The sequence below is a fragment of the Symphalangus syndactylus genome, chromosome 4, assembly GCF_028878055.3.
Source record: "Symphalangus syndactylus isolate Jambi chromosome 4, NHGRI_mSymSyn1-v2.1_pri, whole genome shotgun sequence".
Lineage (NCBI taxonomy): Eukaryota > Metazoa > Chordata > Mammalia > Primates > Hylobatidae > Symphalangus > Symphalangus syndactylus.
This window is the reverse complement of record NC_072426.2, coordinates 46117973-46135000: the sequence shown is the minus strand read 5'-3', so window position 1 is coordinate 46135000 and position 17028 is coordinate 46117973. Positions and strand designations below refer to the sequence as shown.

Genomic DNA, 17028 nt, shown 5'->3' with positions numbered 1-17028 from the left:
TTGCTCATCTCAGCCTCTCCTGCTTGGGATGCTTTCCTTGCCACCTAACCAGCCCACACCTCAGTCCCAGCAGCAGCGCCAAAAACACTGCTGTGTGGGTGCTAGTGCACCCCATTTCCAAGGGCCATTCCATCCAACAGAGAGCTGGCATTTCCTGAGCACCTGCCCTGGGCTGGGAGCTGTTCTGAGCCCTTCACATGCATTGAGGTGACTCTCAGAAGGAAAGTCAGTCAAGGAAATGCCCAAGTCAAGATGACTCCTACATCAGCATTGCCTGATCTTCAGTCATGTGGTTGCCAGCCTCCCAATTTCTGCTATATATGTGTGAAACTTCTATTATTATTTGTTTAGTAGTTTTCTTTAAATTTTTAAAACATCATCCTAAGAAAAAACTCTTTAAGGGTATCACACGTGGAAAACCAGTTCATCAGCCATGTGTAGAGGGTGGCTGTAACATGGGGAGATGAGCCTGTGTGGTTTGCCTCCATGGTTAGCTGCATCAGCTTGGCCTCTGAAGGCTCCAGCAGCTCTCCTTGTGTCCAGTGGGGACACGAGCCCAGTTGAAGAGGTGCTAAAGACATGAGCACCCAACTGAACCCTTTCCTGGATAGAACTGACAGAAACGGAAATTCTGTAAGAGAATCAAGAATGGAATAACCATCTGTTTGTGTGATTCAATGTTATTTCACGCCCCACCCGCGCACCACTTAAAATCATCCCTTGGGAGTATCATCTTACAGTTGGGGAACCAGCATTCGGGTGAAGCTGTTATTCTCGCCTCTGCCCCAGCCCTCGGCCCTCTGGGCCTCCTCTGATCTCCCCCAGGAACTTACTGACAGCACCAGCCACTCAGCAAATGCTGTGATGGAGGAGCGATTTCTCATACGTTTACCTCTGTAGCAAATCTTCAAGCTTCTTGGTGGCTTGGTTTTACATTTTCAGTTTCCATTATATAGTCTTGTGTGTCTCCTCAAGAACACCCATGTGGAAGCTGGCACATTAAGACCTTGCCAACCACTTGCTGAGTCATGAATGGCCAATTCTCCAGTCCCTAGAGACTGGGGTTTTTTTTTTTTTTTTTTTTTTTGGAGACAGGGTCTCACTCTGCTGCCCAGGCTGGAGTGCAGTGGGGCCATCTTAGTTCACTGCGGCCTTGTACCCCTGGGCTCAAGTGATTCTCCCATCTCAGCCTCTGGAGTAGCTAGGACTATAGGCACACGCCACCACACCCAGCTCCTACAGACTTCTAAAGAGGACTGAAAGCATCCCAGGGACTCAAATCCTCATTTGCAAAGTGCTCCTTTCAATCTCAACTAAATTGCTTTTGCTGACATTTGGGACTACCACTGTCATTATGAAGAAAAACTAGTCACAAGCCCCTTTAAAATAACCTTTGGTCTGCCGGACATCATTGTGAAGTGCCCTTCAGCATCTGCCTTTATGGATTCAAAAGTGCTTCAATGATGTGATCCTACAAGGGAGGGCGGGGAGATCCTCACGCACTGGCAGTCGAAGCGGGTAGGAGGGGCAGTGAGCTAGAAAGCAGAAGCAGCCTGATTCCACCCACCTTGCCCCCAAAAAGAAATGCCTTCACGTGGTGGGGAGGGGTAAGGCTGGGATGGGGGCACAGCCCAACAGAATCAGATGTTGAGCAATAATTTCATTCTGTGCCAGAATGTTTGTTCACTGCAATGAATGTCTGAAAATATCTGCTCTGAAATCTCTGTTTCCAGGATATTGGTCAAATATTTGAATGAGGGCAGCCAGTTAATTGACTCAGAGCATTTGACAGAAAGGCAGAGAGAGAGAGGTGGCAGAGGAGCACAGGAAGTTTAGCCAAGTCCAGAGGTAGACCCAGTGATTCTCAGCCTGTGGCAGCCCGCTTAAGTGCTCAGGGCAGGCAGCGGTGGAGAAAAATGGGCGTACAGCCAACCTGCTGGGTTCAGTATCCAGTTCTATCACCTACCAGCCATGAAACCTTAGGCAACTGGGCCTCAGTTTCCTCCTCTGTAAAATGGGGATAACAGTAATAGGACAGTCTCAGGGGGTTATTGAAAGGATTAAAAGAGTTGATGTAGGTAAAGCATTTAGATCCGTTCCCACACATCCAAGAAGTGGTAGCTATTAATATGACATCATTATTACTCCCTAGTTTGGCATTCAAACCTTTCCCAACGTGAGTTCCAACATGCAGGAGAATGTTAGGGTGGGGGTTGGGGGAAGGTTCTGTGAGTGTGTGCTCACACCCTACCCTGCGGGTGGCAACCCTTCTTCCTCACCATCTCCCCAAACCCTCCTTCAAGGGCTGCCTTTCCTGGGGAGAACAAACCCTTTCCTAACCTCCTAAAGTGTGTATTACATATGCCATGCTTCAGGCACCCATGATGAATTATTTGTGTAGTTGGTTCTCCCTAGGGTCTGTACTGGACATGTCTGTGAAATGGGTGGGTGGGCTTTCAGTAAGCTGACATTTTGGCTAAAAGAAAGCTTTCTTTTCTTCTTATTTCTTTCTTTTCTCCTCCTCCTTTCCTTCCTTCTTTTAAAAAAATTGCTTTAGGCCAGGCATGGTGGCTCATGCCTGTAATCCCAGCACTTTTGGAGGCCGAGGTGGGTGGATCACAATGTCAGGAATTCAAGACCAGCCTGGCCAATATGGTGAAACCCTGTCTCTACTAAAAATACAAAAATTAGCTGGGTGTGGTGGTGAGTGCCTGTAGTCCCAACTACTCAGGAGGCTAAGGCAGGAGAATCGCTTGAACCCTGGAGGTGGAGGTTGCAGTGAGCCGAGATCGCACCACTGCACTCCAGCCTGAGTGACGGAGTGAAACTCTGTCTCAAAAAAAAAAAAAAAAAAATTGCTTTAAACAATGGGTCTGTAGGAAAGATGGGTGAGGACGGTGGCATGATGTCCTCATGGCCTTTCCTGGCCCTATAGAGGGAAGGGCTGCAGACTGGAGCTGGGGGAGCTGTTTGCGTGTAAGTGGGGAGGGGCATGCAGTGCACAGGGCTCAGGCAATGGGGCTGTGGGACCCAGATCCCAAGTGCAGCCTGCAGCAGAGGGAGGAGCACACATCCATCTGGCTCCAGGGTCATGGGGCGCCCAGGAGATGCTGGGCCATTTCAGGGGCTAGAGAGGGTGCCTGCAGCAGGGGCTTGGTGAGTTACCCACCTCCAGTAGCTTTGTGCAGGGAACACCCAGAGGGATGAGGGCAGGAGAGCTGGCAGGGCAGTTAGAAAGTGCAGGGGAACTGCCTCCTCCCCACCCTGTAGGTGCCTCTGCAACATTTGGTGGGGATTTTATAGAGGGCTGAAGTCTTAGGGTTATACAGACATGGAGGAAGGCCACGAGTCAGTGAAATCTGGATTTTTAGAGACCCCATTAATACCTACAGGCTGAGGAATCCAGGCATTGCTTTTCTTGTTTGCGTTTGTCATCATCTAGACTATAATTTTTTAATGCTAATAATAATAATAAATAATAATAATAAAGTGTGCCTACTATGTGTTAGGCACTATTTTGAGAGCTTTACTTATATTAACTCATCTGACACTTAAAATAACCCTATGAATATTCCCATTTCACAGATGAAGAAACTGAGGCACAGGTAGATGTAACCGGCTCAAGGTCATCTGAGATTTGAGCCCAGGCTGACCGTGGGAAGGGATTTTGATGAAGGTTTCTTGCCTGCTCTCTCTCCCCAGGGTGCCTTGCCCCGGCAGGCACATAATAAATACTGATGACACGGACAGGCTGATAGAAACGTAGGTGCAGATGTCAATGTTTTTGTTCCCCAGGGAAGCCATGAATCAGAGCTGTGTGGGGTGGGAGGTGGTTGATGGGCTGAGTAACTAGAACTCCATCTGGCTGCTCACCCTTTCTGCAGGGTACCCCAGGGGGTCTCCCTCCTACGGCCCCCACCGAGTTCTGTCATCCTTCCTGCTCCAGCAGCGGCTAAGCTGAGCCCAGAGAGACAAGGAAATAGCAATGTGGACTTGTGGGTGTCTTCAGGCTTAATATCTTTGTAACCATATTGCAAAAGGGCATGCCTAAGACAGCGCCTTATGCTTAATCTTTCTCTCTTATTGCTTTTTCTTGTGTATGATTTAACCTTGCACCAGGTATCAAGCTAGATAAATAAAAACTTTTATTTCAGATTAGCCCCAGCTGGGGGCTGCCTTGAAAGCTGAGCAGTCATCCAGGGAGTCAGATGAAAAAGGGAGCTGGGAATCTGAGCTGCTTAGAGGGGCTCGTCTCAGGTTCAAAGCCCCCAGAAGATATTGGAGACCTTTTCTGAGGTGGGAGCTACGAGGATCTCCTCCCATGCCCATAACCTGGAAAGGTGGATGCAGGCAGCTGATATTTCCCTGGTCCAGCCTTCCTAAATCCCCTTCCTAGATGCCTTCCTAGGTACCCTCTCCTCACCCTGGTATTTTCTTCCTGATGTTTAACACAGCGGGGAAACGCTCTCTTTGCTGATTTATTTATGATCCCTTTTCTCCACTAACGTGAACTCTATGAGGGCGGTGATGGTGGCTTTCAGTTCACAGTTGGTCCCCAGGGTCTAGCATGGAGCTTGGCACACAGTAGCCACTCAATAAGTACTCACTGGCTAGCTGAATGAATGAATCAACAAATGAATGAATGAATAAAGGAATGATTGAATGAATCTTAATATTCCACTCCTACACACAGACCACCAGGCTGACATGAATCCCTTGGCTTCTCAGGCAGAATAGCAAACAATAGCAGAAAAAAAATGTGAGTTTTAGAAGCAGGAAGGTCTAGGTTTGAATCCTGGATCTGCTGCTCATTTGCTATGCGGCCCTAAGCATATTTCACGAGCTCTTTGCGTCTTAGCTTCCTCATCTGTTAAGTGGCTCTAGCCAGCTACATTTGGGGGTTATGATGGGGGTGAGAGATGACGTATGAAGCCGAAGGCAAACTCTTGCACACATCCAGAGAGAGATACATGGATGTTCACAGCAGCACAGTTTGTAATAGCAAAAATCAACCCATCAACAGGGAAATGGATGAATAAACTGCAGTATTTTCCCATGATGGAGTAATATGCATAGTAAACATGAAAAACAATACCCACCTGACAGCATGGATGAGTCTTGGATATATACTATTGAGGAGAAAATAGGAGTCCCAGGAGCCTATGTATAACATGATACTTGTAAAATAAAGTTCAAGGACAACTAAATTCAAGCAATATGTCATCCACATATATGTGATAAGATATTTGCCAAAAGGAAGACAGTAAGATAATGCAGGATTCAAATATGTGGTTCTGGGGGATGGGAGGCAGGGAATGGGGTAGAGGAGGAACACACAGGTGGTAAGGGGTGGGTAAGGGGTGGGTAAGGTGAGGGTAAGGTGTGGGTAAGGTATGAATAAAGTGTGGGTAAGGCGAGGTAAGGCATGGGTGATGGTCTTGCTCTAGGTGGGCTGGTGAGTTTCACAGGCATCCACAATATTATTAAGGCTAAGAATGAAACAAAAGAGAGCTACACATGGACCAATGTTAATCGTGAGCCAAGAATTACGTTTAAATCAATTATGTGTACCAGAGGTGGACCAAGTTAAAATAGAAAGAGAATGCAAACTAAATGATGGCTAATTTCATATTCCTCCAAAGATCTCAAAGCTCTTGAAAGTCAATAAAAAGCAGTTATCTTACAGATTGAGGAAAAAGCAGAAAAGAACCAAAAAAGAAAAAAAGACAAGTTCCTGTTGACATGGGGTAACCAGAATCTCCCACCAAAACAACCTCCAGCCATAAGCTAGAACCCCCCCAACCCTGCAGAGCTGCCTCAGCCATGGCTCTGGCTCAGAGATGTGGTTCCCTGAGCTGAGTGGGCCAATAAAAAGGGCCCGTGCAGTCCATGCTTTGCCCAGCTGGGGAAGTGGACTCAGGTCTAGCAGAAGGGGGAGGCCTTGAAGGTGTTTCCACAGCACTCTATGTCCCAAGCAAGGGACAGAGACAGACTCCTGCCCATGGGGAGGGTATGGGGAAGATGAGACGCAGAAAGGGAGAGTCCTAGACTGTGCTTCAGTGAAATCTCTTGAAAGTCCACCCACCAGTGTTATTTATGGGAAGGAAGCAAGGGGCAAGCCACTGTTGCTGACAAAGAGCATACAGGACCTCATTAAAGGAGAGAGGAAGAACAGGGAATCATGAGCATGGCTGTAAAGACTGGTTTATCACAAAGGCAGGCTCATGAGAGCATGAGGAGAGGCCGGCTGGCAGGAAGCGCACCCTGCAGAGAAGAGGGAGAAAGATCAGGGGGAAGGAAGAAGTGCAGACTTTCCTGTGGCTCATCAGGAGAAAGTGAGTGTTGGTGTGATGCATTATTGCTGTTTCGGCATGATGGTGAGAGAGAACTATAAATAATAGGCCAGCGTGTTTGTATAATTAAATTAAAAACCCTCTAGAGGCTCTGTCCCTAGATACTCTTGAAAGAAGAGAGCTACAGGATACAAATGGGCTAAACCTACACTTTGGACAGCAGGTTTGTTCCAGCTTGAGAAAGAATGCTTCTCAACTGCTAGTGGCTGCCAGAGGGCAGGTAAGAAAGGCTTGGAGGCCCATCCTTGTGCTGGGATCAGTTAGTGATGTCTGCCATGGATGAAGAATGGGGTGTTTTGGTACATGTGGGTCTTCGGTGGCATTCACAGATATTAACAGGCTTTTCTTATGAATATGCCCCTTTCTGCCTAGGCCACCACCATGATCCCAGAAACCTAGACTCAGATGTTAGTAGTTTCTTTGTCTCCTCCTTTTCCTGCATTGTCTATTTTCAGTACATCACCAGAGCCTGCTGACTCGGCTCCTGTACGTCACTGCAATGACCCCCAGACCTCCCCGCAGCAAGGATAGATTAGAGCCACAGCCTGTTAGCAGATCGCCCTCATTCCAGTGCTTCCTGCTCCAATCAACCCAGAACTGCATGAGATGAATCTCCTGGTGACCCCGTGTTCACTTCCCCGACCCCAGCTGCACTCAATAACCTACTTCTTTTGCTTTCTATGTCTTCTAGCAAATGTCCTGCCACCCCTCTCTGATCTGCCCTGGACTCCTTCCTGGTGACCTCTGGCTCCAGCCAGGTGAGCCATTCCCCAAGATGCCCTGAGATGTTTGGGGCTTCCAGGCAGCCATTGTGCTACCCCAAGCCAGGAGCTGTGGTGTGCGATTCAGTGTTCCAAAGCAATTCTGCTTTTCCTGAGTTTTTACTTCTCAGGGGAAGAAAATGCCAAGCAGCTTAATCACAAGGGCTTTGAAGTGTTTCACACGATGGTCTCCTATGATAGCTGTTCCCCCGCCAGGCCATGGCCAGGGGCCTGATTCAGTTATTGGCATATGTGGGGGGTGCGAGGTTGTGCAAGTCTGACTGTATCTGATTATTCTCCCTGCGTATACACACACACACACACACACACACACACATAGACTCCCCTTCAAAGCAATCAATGTATTTTCATGTATTTCAGTGTATTTTAAAGCACTCAGTGTACCTCCTCACTTAGGTAGCATTAAAATAAAATTCAGAGACAAGCAAGGGAAGGCTCTGTCCTTCACTAACATAGTACCCCAGTGTGACCTGGAAGTGAGGCCACTGCCTTGAAAGTTGAAAGTGAGGGGTTTCGGCCTGATACTTCTCACCTACCCTTGATTCTAGCCCTGTGTTTCTCAACTTTCTCTTCATCATCACCCACCCCACTCAAACCCCTTGCCCCAGGAGCCACTTTAGACATTTTTATGTAATTGCTTTCCTCCCCCAACATGAAATGTCAACACCATGGATATAATGTAAATCTCCTTCATACATTAAAAGAGTAAGATCTTCCCCAGTACAAAATTTTGCCGCCATTGAGAACACATGCTCCTTTAGACCAGAGCTTCTCAAAGTGTGGTCCCCAGACCAGCAGCATCAGTGTTTCCTGGGCGCACCCACAGAGTTTCTGATTCTTTAGGTTTAGTGGGGATGCAAAACCTTGCATTTCTAATAATTCCCAGATGATGCTAATGCTGCTGCTCTGGGGACCACACTTTGAGAACTAGTAGGTTGTCATGGAAACTGGGAGGTTCTGGAACCTGAGGGACTTGGGTTCAAATCCCTGCTCTGCCTCTTAGTAGCTGTGACTATTGGCCAATCTACATAAACTCTCTGAGCCTTGCTTTCCTTGTCTATGTCTCTCTCATAGACTGTTTTGAGGGATAATTTGTGTCCAGGCTGTGCCTGGTGCATGGCAGGCACCCAATAAACAGGGTTCTCCTCCCCTCACTCAGGACCACTCAGGATGGTCCTGAGCTGTGGACGACAGCAGATGGGGAAATGGACGTGGGCCACAAGAAGAGATTAAGCCTTTTCAGCATGAAAAGAGGACAGAGCTCTGCCCTCACCCACAGCACTTGTCCTGTCAGCACCTCCTCCAAGGCCTCCATGCCCCCCTTGGCCTCTGTCTCCTAATGTGGCCTGTGGCTGGGCAGTCGGGGCTGCGACTGTCTCTCAGCTGGACACCCCAACCTCTTCCCTACCTGCTCCTACCTGCTGTCCCCCAACCTGTCTGCTCCACCTTGACCACAGTGAGCTTCCCAAATGCAATCCTGACTATGCACCCCCCAAGGCCCCCCAGGTGGCGCCCTGCGGCTCTCAGGACCAGGGTTGGCATTATCCTGAGCCGGGCACTCCACATGCTGCATGGCCGGCCCTGCCTCCCTCTGCGGCCTCAGCACCGGACCCCCGCCCCCACCCCACCTCCCCTGTGCACTGCGCCCAGCCACGCTGAGCTACTGCAGATGCATGAATGTGGCTCCTCTCCTACTGCAGAATCTCTGCACACACTGTTCTTTCTGCCCGTCCGCCCCTCTTTCCAGCAAATTCCTACTCCTCCTGCAGTGCCTGGCTTCCGTGATCTCTCCTCATGGAGTCTCCCCACCCTGTGTTTAGTGGGTGAGGCACCCCCTCCCAAGGATCTTTTCTCCCTTCTTATCATGGATATTTTTGAGCACACACAGAAGTAGATAAAACAGTCTAACGGGCCCCCAGGGAGCCATCACTCCATGTCAACATCAGCATATCTTGTGCCTCCTCTTCACAGAGTCCCACCGAGGTATTAAAGCTGCCTCTGCATAGGTCTCTCTCCTGACCAAACTGCAGATTCCCAGGGTGAAGATGGTGCCCTGGTCTCCACCACCTCTCAGGACATTAGCACAGCTCCTGGCCCAGAGAAGGCCCTCGGTCAACTGTGGGTGGGAATGAACAGTCCACGCTGCTCAGTGCCTTAGCTACAAGATCAGGTGCTCTTCTGAGTGCTGACTCGGCTCAGCTCGCTAAACCCCCACAGGCCTGTGAGGCAGGGGCTGTTATCTCCATTTTACAGATTGGGAAACAGATGCTTAGAAAGTTATGCAGCTGGTCAGTGGCAGAAGCTAAGCCAAGTCCGCCTAACTCTAGAACAGAGCCACCAACAGAAATAGAATATGGGCACATGGGTGATTTTAAATTCTCTAGTAGCCACAAAAAAGAAATAGGTAACATTAATTTTAATAATATGTTGTATTTCACCCAGTATATCCAAAATATTATCATTTCAACATGTCATCAATATAAAACATTACCAGTGAGATACTTTATCACCTTTTTTTGCACACTAGGTCTTCAAAATCCTATGTGTTTTATTGACAGCACATCTCAATTCAGACTAGCCACACTTCAAGTGCACAGTAGCTACATGGGCTTGTGGGCAAATGCATTGGCCGGCACAGCTAGAGGTCACCACCATGGACAGTGGCTCCAGAGCCTGTACTCTCAACCACCGCCCTGTGCTCAAATAAATAAAGGAGGAAATGAATGAACGAGTCCCAAGGACCCCTGGGTCCTGCTTGTTCCTTGACAATTAATAAACCTTAATATTTTATGGCCCTTTAGAGTCTCTCCAGCACCCTCTCAGCCATGTGGGGATTATGAACCTGTTTCCATGGGCGAGGACCACGGGGTTGAGAGGTCGAACATCTTGCTCAGATATATTGCTGGCATGAGGCACAGCTGGGCCTCGAACCCACAACTTCTGACTCCAAGTTCAGTGCTCTGTTGGGGGGTGGTGAGTGCAGCTGCCCTTGAAGGAGGATTGTGTCTGCCTGGCAGAAGAAGGATGAGGCCAGAGGGGGTGTCTGTTGAGACCACAGGCTGGGCTGTCCTTTGGGGACAGGAGACTGCAGAACTCTGTTTTGGTCAGGTCTCCAAGAAAATGATGCCACTTGTGGGTGGCAGGGCAGGCACAGGCTGAGGGAGCAGATGGGGCCCATGCCAGGTCCTCTATGGGAAAGAACTTGTCATTCCTCAGTCTCAGTTTGGCCACAAGGGGCTGAGAACAAATTGATGGCAATGGAGCCGTAACTTAGCGCTGAAGGCCTCTTTGTTCTTGGCAAAACAGAGGGGTCATTAGTAATGGGGAAAGCACTGGTGTGCAGACATAAATCCCCACAGCTGCGGGGCTGATAAACAGCCTGGAGGGGACAGGGCCTCAGGGGACTGGGCAGGTTAACTGTGGGCCATGGATCTGTTGTGGGCTCAGGTCTGTCTCCAGCCAGCCACTTGGGGCAGACAGGCCTCACCCACTGCAGACAGAGCCACTACCAGCCCAGGCTTCTGGGGGTGCCCCAGAGACTCAAGTCACCCATGTCAGTGATACTCAGGACTCTCCATTTGGCTCTGCCCACCCCCTACAAAGCCCTTAGTTCTTTCTTTCAAAGGAAAATGGTTCCTGAGCAGCTAGGGCTGGGGCAAGCCCCTACTGGGCACTCAGGGCAAGCTTGGGGCAGTCAGCTGTGAAGATGCCCTCAGGGTGACATGAACCATCCCTTCTCCCTGCTTTCCAATAAACAGGCACTGGCCAGGCCAGGCCACCCAGGAGAGGGCTGTGACCAAATGTCACCAGAGAGCCAGGTGTGTGAGACAGACCTTTGACAGACAATGCTCTTTTCAGGCACGTCTACACTGGTGGAAGGAAGTAGAGATGAGGCCAAACCCTAGCCCGCTGTCCACCTGCTCCCCTGGGGACAGTGCCCTCCTGCCCATCAGCCTGCTTTAGGCTCATGCTGAGGATGGCTCTCAGGGAGACTGTGCCAGCCCAGGGCCACGGAGAAGGGGGCAGGAATGGGGGGTGGGGGCAGCCCTGTTGAGCCAGTCAGGGTGGGTAGGTAAGAAAGAGAAGGGCTGCCCTTTGCTCAAGATGCTTGTTACCCAACAAGGGTTTGGGTGAAGTGAGGTGCTGACAAACATCCACAAAACAGGTAAAGGAAGATCTAAGACCACCCTGCAAGTGTTGTTCAAGTGGTAACATAGCAAGGATGGCAAATATTTGTCACACAGTGGCCCTATCCCTTGCCACATCCATAGCAGACTCTGCCAATTGAATACTGCACTCATGAGCCTATTTGGTTCCATGATCCTCTGCAGGCAGCAATCAATCAAAGCTGGCATGTGAGAGGTAACCTATTTGTCATCCTTTCTAAAAGCCCTTAAGACACATCTGTGCTGGCAGTGGGAATCCTATAAAGCTATGCTGAATGCCTCAGGCCTTCCAGAAGTTTCTGCCTCCTGCCCTCACCTCCACACACATCTCTTCCCAGTGGTTTCAAATCCTGGGTCTCCCTTCTCACCCTGTTGTTTGTACTTGGGAGCCTGTCCTAGGAGATTTTGCCCCTGGAGATGCTGCAGTCTGTCGTGCCCGGACTCCAAGCTTGGACCTCCAGCCTCCTTCCCCAGAGGGAGAGAGTAGAGAGATGGTTCTGGCTGGAGCCATCTTTGAAGACTGGAGAGGACCCAAGCATCTGGACTGGCAGCCTGGCACCCAGCATGAACCTGGAATGGGCCAGCGCCCTGGAGGATGGGCTCACAGGGTCTCTGCAGAAGTTCCCATTCTAAGCATGACCTTGAACCAAGTCCTGGCTCTTTGCTCCCCACCTCCATCCAGGCTGGGGTATATCTGGAACCAGCCCAGAGGCTGTGAGCACATGAGAGACACACCCCCACCCAGCCCAGCACTCCCTTCCTGCTGCCGCTCTGTCCTGGCTCCTCAGCTCCATCACCCAGGGCTCACCGGTGTTCCCTCAGTTCTCCAGCACAAGCCCCTGGTCACTGGGAGGCTCTTGCTCTGTGTCTCAGTTTGCAAAATTCATGAAGAAGATCAGCACCAAGACAGGCCTCCCCTTCTGCTCTGCCCACCTAGAAAGGGCCTCAATTCCCAGGTGGGTCCTGCCTTCCTGCAGAACAGTTTCCTTCCTGGGCCTGGCTTCCTCACATCCCGGTCTGAGGACCGCCTGCACCTGAGCTGCCTGGGGTGCTGTGAGAAAGGACCATTCTTGGGCCCATCCCAGACCTCCAGAAGGAGAATCTCCATGGGGCCCAAGGACTTCGTAGTTTTGGTAGGAGCCCCAGGAGATTCTTGGGCATGCCGGAGTTTGAAAACTCACTCCCCTAGAGTGACATTCATTCATTTTGCAAGTACATATCAGGGTTTACGCTACACCAGGTCCTGTGCTGGACATCAGAATGATGAAATGGCGGGAGGGGGTGGTGCAGAGGCCCAAACCCATGTTCCTGCTGCCAGTCACCACCTGCACTGGGCTGGGAGTTGCTCTGGGTCCTGGGGTTCCCTGGGCTTAGAGGTGCAACAATAGTCATGTCAGCAGCTGCGGGTCCCAGGGAGCCCACGACACCCCTGGTTTCCTGCATTGCCAAGGACATGAGGTGTCTCCCTCCTACTAGCTAACTCCTAGCTTCTCAAGGTAGCATTAGCTGCTAGCTGTAGTAATAACCACAGCTAACACTTATGCGGTACTTTACATACGTTAACTAAGCCCTTTATATGTTAAATCATCTGACCCTTACATCACCTCGAGATAGGTACTCTTGTTGCTCCAATTTTATGGAGGTACAGGCAAATTGAGGGACAGGGAGCCACCCAAAATGACATGGCACAGTAGACTCCATCCTCCTCCATGTTCTTGATCACTATGCCTTGCTGTCCTCTGAGCTTTAGGGGCAGGATGCTACTCTAACAATGCCACTCCCGGTTCTGGGGGTGTGGGGGTATGGTAGGGAGAAGCAGTGCCATCAGCCTGACCTGCCCAGATACACCAGGCTGACCCTTCACTGACTCGTGGGTTGGGCAGGGAGGCTGTGTATGGCATGTATGGGGGGTGGGCAGAGCCAGAGTCTGTGGGCGAGCAGCCTGTCGCCGCATCCTCAAGGCAACCTTGCTCTAAAACCACCCAGCCCTGGGACAGCCGAACAGAGCTGCCATTTGTCAGTCTTTGGGTGGGGCGTGGGTCAGGGATCCCATCACCCGGAACCATCTCTACCGTCAGTCACTATTCTGCTCAACCAAGGCAGCTGGGCAGCAAGGGGGCTGAGGATCCCCCCTGCAACATTCCAGATGCGACATGAATTCCTAAGGGTGGAAATGTGAAAAGAACATGAAATCAGCTGTAGTTGCAGCTCTGTTTGTTCTAAAATGATGTTAGAACTGCCACCTTTTCATCAAATATGAAAAGAAAAAGACAAACCCAGAGCACTGGAGGAGGTTAGGTGGGAGTCACCAAAGTCCCAGGCCCAGAGCCCCAAAGTGCCCAAGTGTCTCAGACCTTGGACAGCGGCACACGCACCCACACCCCAGTGCCCGCCAAGCAGCCCCCAGACAGCTTAGCCTCTGTCGGCTTCCGAGCATCTCTTCTCCCTGTTCCTCCTGCCTTCACTCAGTCCCCTTCCTGGCCCTTTGGCGAGGATTGTCCCTGTAGTCAGGTCTCCTACCCTGTCCCACAGGCCCACAGACCTCTCCTTAGCCCCCAGAGCCTGAGACGCCTACTGGCTCTCCTTGGGTGGAGGACAGAGGGGTGAGAGGAGAGAGGGACAGCCTTCTGCCTTACCTGAAACGATGGTGTAGCCAATGCCCCGGGGACGTCCTTTATCCTGGTCTATGGCGGTGATGATGCGCACCGTCGTGCCCTGGGCAGAAGAGAGGAGGGACTTGAGTTTGGGTTCCCTGGCTGCTGTCTTTCTTTGTAGCTATCATGGCACCCACAGCTTCCCTCCCCAGGCTGATCCCGGCTGCAAGGGCAACCCAGGAAGTAGGTGCCAAGGGCTCAGGCATCAGCTGCCCTGGGCACACACTGCAGTTCCCAGGCAAACACCCTAGGGTCCATGAGGAGGCCCAACCTTACTGATGTTATCATTCCCCTTTCCCCTTCTCATATCCCTTGTTCAGATGGACCACCATGGAAGAAGAACAGATGAGGAGCATCCAGCGACGAGACAAGAGATCTGGTCTCTAGCTCACCACCCATCACGTTGCTGTGTGACCTTAGGAAGGTTGCTTCACCTCTCTGGCCTCACTTTCCCTCCACCTTAATAAGAATAACAGCAAAAAGCCTGGGACCTTGTTTTTACTGGGGTCTGAATAAAGGAGAACATGGTGGATCAATTACTTTAGGGATGAAAGCATAAATCGTGAAAGCATGTATCTCAGGGGATGACGGTGGCAACTCAGGAGGCCGCCATGGCCCTAGGAACCATGGCCCACACAGCGCTGTGCCTGGCAATTCCTGCTTGGAATGGCTCTGCCCATACCCCTACTCATTCTCTCTGTAGCACTGATGGAGAAGGGGCAGGAGCTGGAACTAACAGGATGGGAAGCCAGGCGAACGAGTTCTTGGGGAGCACAGCCTATGGCATGAAGTCAAGGACATCTGAGCAGACAGCTGCTATACACATATGAGGAGTGTGAATACACATATGGCTCACATGGAGAAATGTACAAAAAGGGGGAGAAGTCCACCTGGAGGAATTGGCAAATGGTTGTACAGATGGCAACATTCAGCATGGGTCATGAAGCATGAGTAGGAGTTTGCCAGGGAGAGAACATGAAGAGGAAGGTGCTCTGGGCAGAAGGCAGAGCTCAGGCAAGTGCTTGGAGGCATAAGACTGTCCTAGGAAAAGATCCTGGCATACAACTGGCACATTCAAATATCAATTGATGGGTTGATTGATTGACTGAATAAACAAATGAACAAACAAGAGTTTGTTTAAACCTTCACAGAGCCCTTAAACCTTAGGGTTTAAGGTCACTGCCACCACTCGCTGAGTCGCCCCTTGCCTGGGGCAGCCTTTACTTGGTTCCCCAGGTACTATCACACCATGGCCAGTGCCAGCCATGCCTGCCCACCATGTCTGCCTGAGGCTCTGGCTCCAGGCCACAGTGTTCTCCTGGGTGATGGAGAGCAAGACAAGCCTGTCCCCACCCCCTAGGGAAATGTTAACCCTGGCATCTGCATGGCTAATGAAGGGCTCTTGTGTCCTCCGCCACTTCCCTCCACTCACTTTTTATCAGCAGGAGGCTGAAGCCTGCGCTGCACCCCCACCCGCCTCACCTGTGCAGAGGCTTGTTCCCTGACACGCATGCCCTGTGCTCTTGTGGGGCAAGCTGCCCCTCCTCTAACTCCACCCAGTCTCGCTGCCTTGACACAGCAGGGGCACCCCCCACCTCACCCTCCCCAGGCACTGGTATCCCTTCACAGCAGTTGCTCCGTGCTCTCCTGGGCTGCTAGGATAACTGCGCCTGAGGCCCACTGGGTCACCACCCCAGAGAGTCACTAAGCAGTACTCAGGGGCAATTGCATGTCCCAGGCACACATGCAGGGCAGGGCTAGGCCAGGCTTGGGAGAGGGATCCTCAGGAGGAGGCAGGAGGGGCCTGGTGCAGGCCTGTGCGGAGGAGACCTGGCGACCAAAGTGCCCTCAGTCCTCAGAGCCCGTGCTGGGCTCCTGCATGGGGCTGCCCAGAGGCCTCCTGGGCGGGCAGGGCTCTGTGGAGGCCAGTCCGTTCTCCAGGACAGGAGGACAATGGGGACTCTTCCCATTAAGAGTCACACCCGAGCTTCCACGAAGCAAGCTCTGACAGGCTCCTGGCAAAGTTTGGGGTTTCATCTTTTTTTGGGTAAATAAATCCACTTTTAATAAAACCCTGAGCTTTTAATACAAGTGCAGCCAGAAAGACTGGAAATGTTATGAGAAGGAATTAACAGGGAGGAATGGGGGCTCCTGGGAGCCCACAGCTCTTGTTTCAGAGGCTCAGTGATTACATTTTCAATATACTGAAACTTATTTCCAAAGACGGGGGCTGGAGAAGTGCGGCTGTCCTCGGCCCGGAGCCGACCCTGCTCCCAAGGGCACGCTGCCTGCTGTGCTTCTCCGGGGAGCCAGTCCAGCTGGGGTGTGCGCCAGGGTGCGATCTGCCAAGGGCTTCTGCCCTGCACAGGAATCCACATTTCAGGGAGTAGGAAGCCTCCGAGAGAGAGGCTGCAGTGTGCAGGCCTGCAGGGGCCCTGCTGTTTGTGATGGGAGGAGCGGAAAAGTACCACAAGGTGGTTAAGAGTTTGACTCTGCTGCCAGACTGCGTGCGCTCGAATCCTTTGAGTAAGTTACTTATAACCTCTTGCTGCCTTGTTTTCCCTATCTATAAAATGGGTAAAAATCACAATCCCCACCCCTCAGCAGCCGATAAATGTGAAGCACTCAGAAGAGCAGCTGGCACATGGCGAATGCTATAAACGTGATCGTTACTATTCATTTGGGCCTGGAATCGCTGTGTGCATCTGACGACAACTCAGGGGCCTCTTTCCAGAAAGCGCACATCCACGTGGGTTTTTCCAAAGAATTTCAGCAAATTCAGACTCCCCAACACCCCATATTAATCATCTCTACCTAGAGGCAAGTGGCTTTCTGTGCATTGTGAGGACAGCTAGCAGCCTCCAGGGCAGAACTGGCACTAGTGGAGTGCCTACGATGTGCCACTGTGTGGGGCCCCCAGCAAGGTTCCCCCTCCCTCTCTTTCCTCACATGGGGGTATGTGTGAGCAAACTGAGGCTCAGAGTGCTCAGGGATTTGCTGAGGGTCACAAGGTGCAGTGGGGGGTGGGGTGGAGGGAGGCGGCGGTGACTGGGGAATGGAGGGCGGTGGCGGG

At 51.2% G+C, this 17028-nt stretch overlaps 1 protein-coding gene across 2 annotated transcripts in view; it reads right to left on the bottom strand.

Annotated features, from left to right (window-relative positions):
• The window catches only part of CDH23 (cadherin related 23), a 419760-nt gene that overhangs the window by 223736 nt on the left and 178996 nt on the right, over positions 1-17028 (bottom strand). For both annotated transcript variants that reach the window (XM_055274603.1, XM_063637206.1), the window contains exon 9: positions 13938-14016. In XM_055274603.1, the coding sequence (XP_055130578.1) occupies positions 13938-14016 (79 nt within the window). The remainder of the gene's footprint in view (positions 1-13937; positions 14017-17028) is intronic.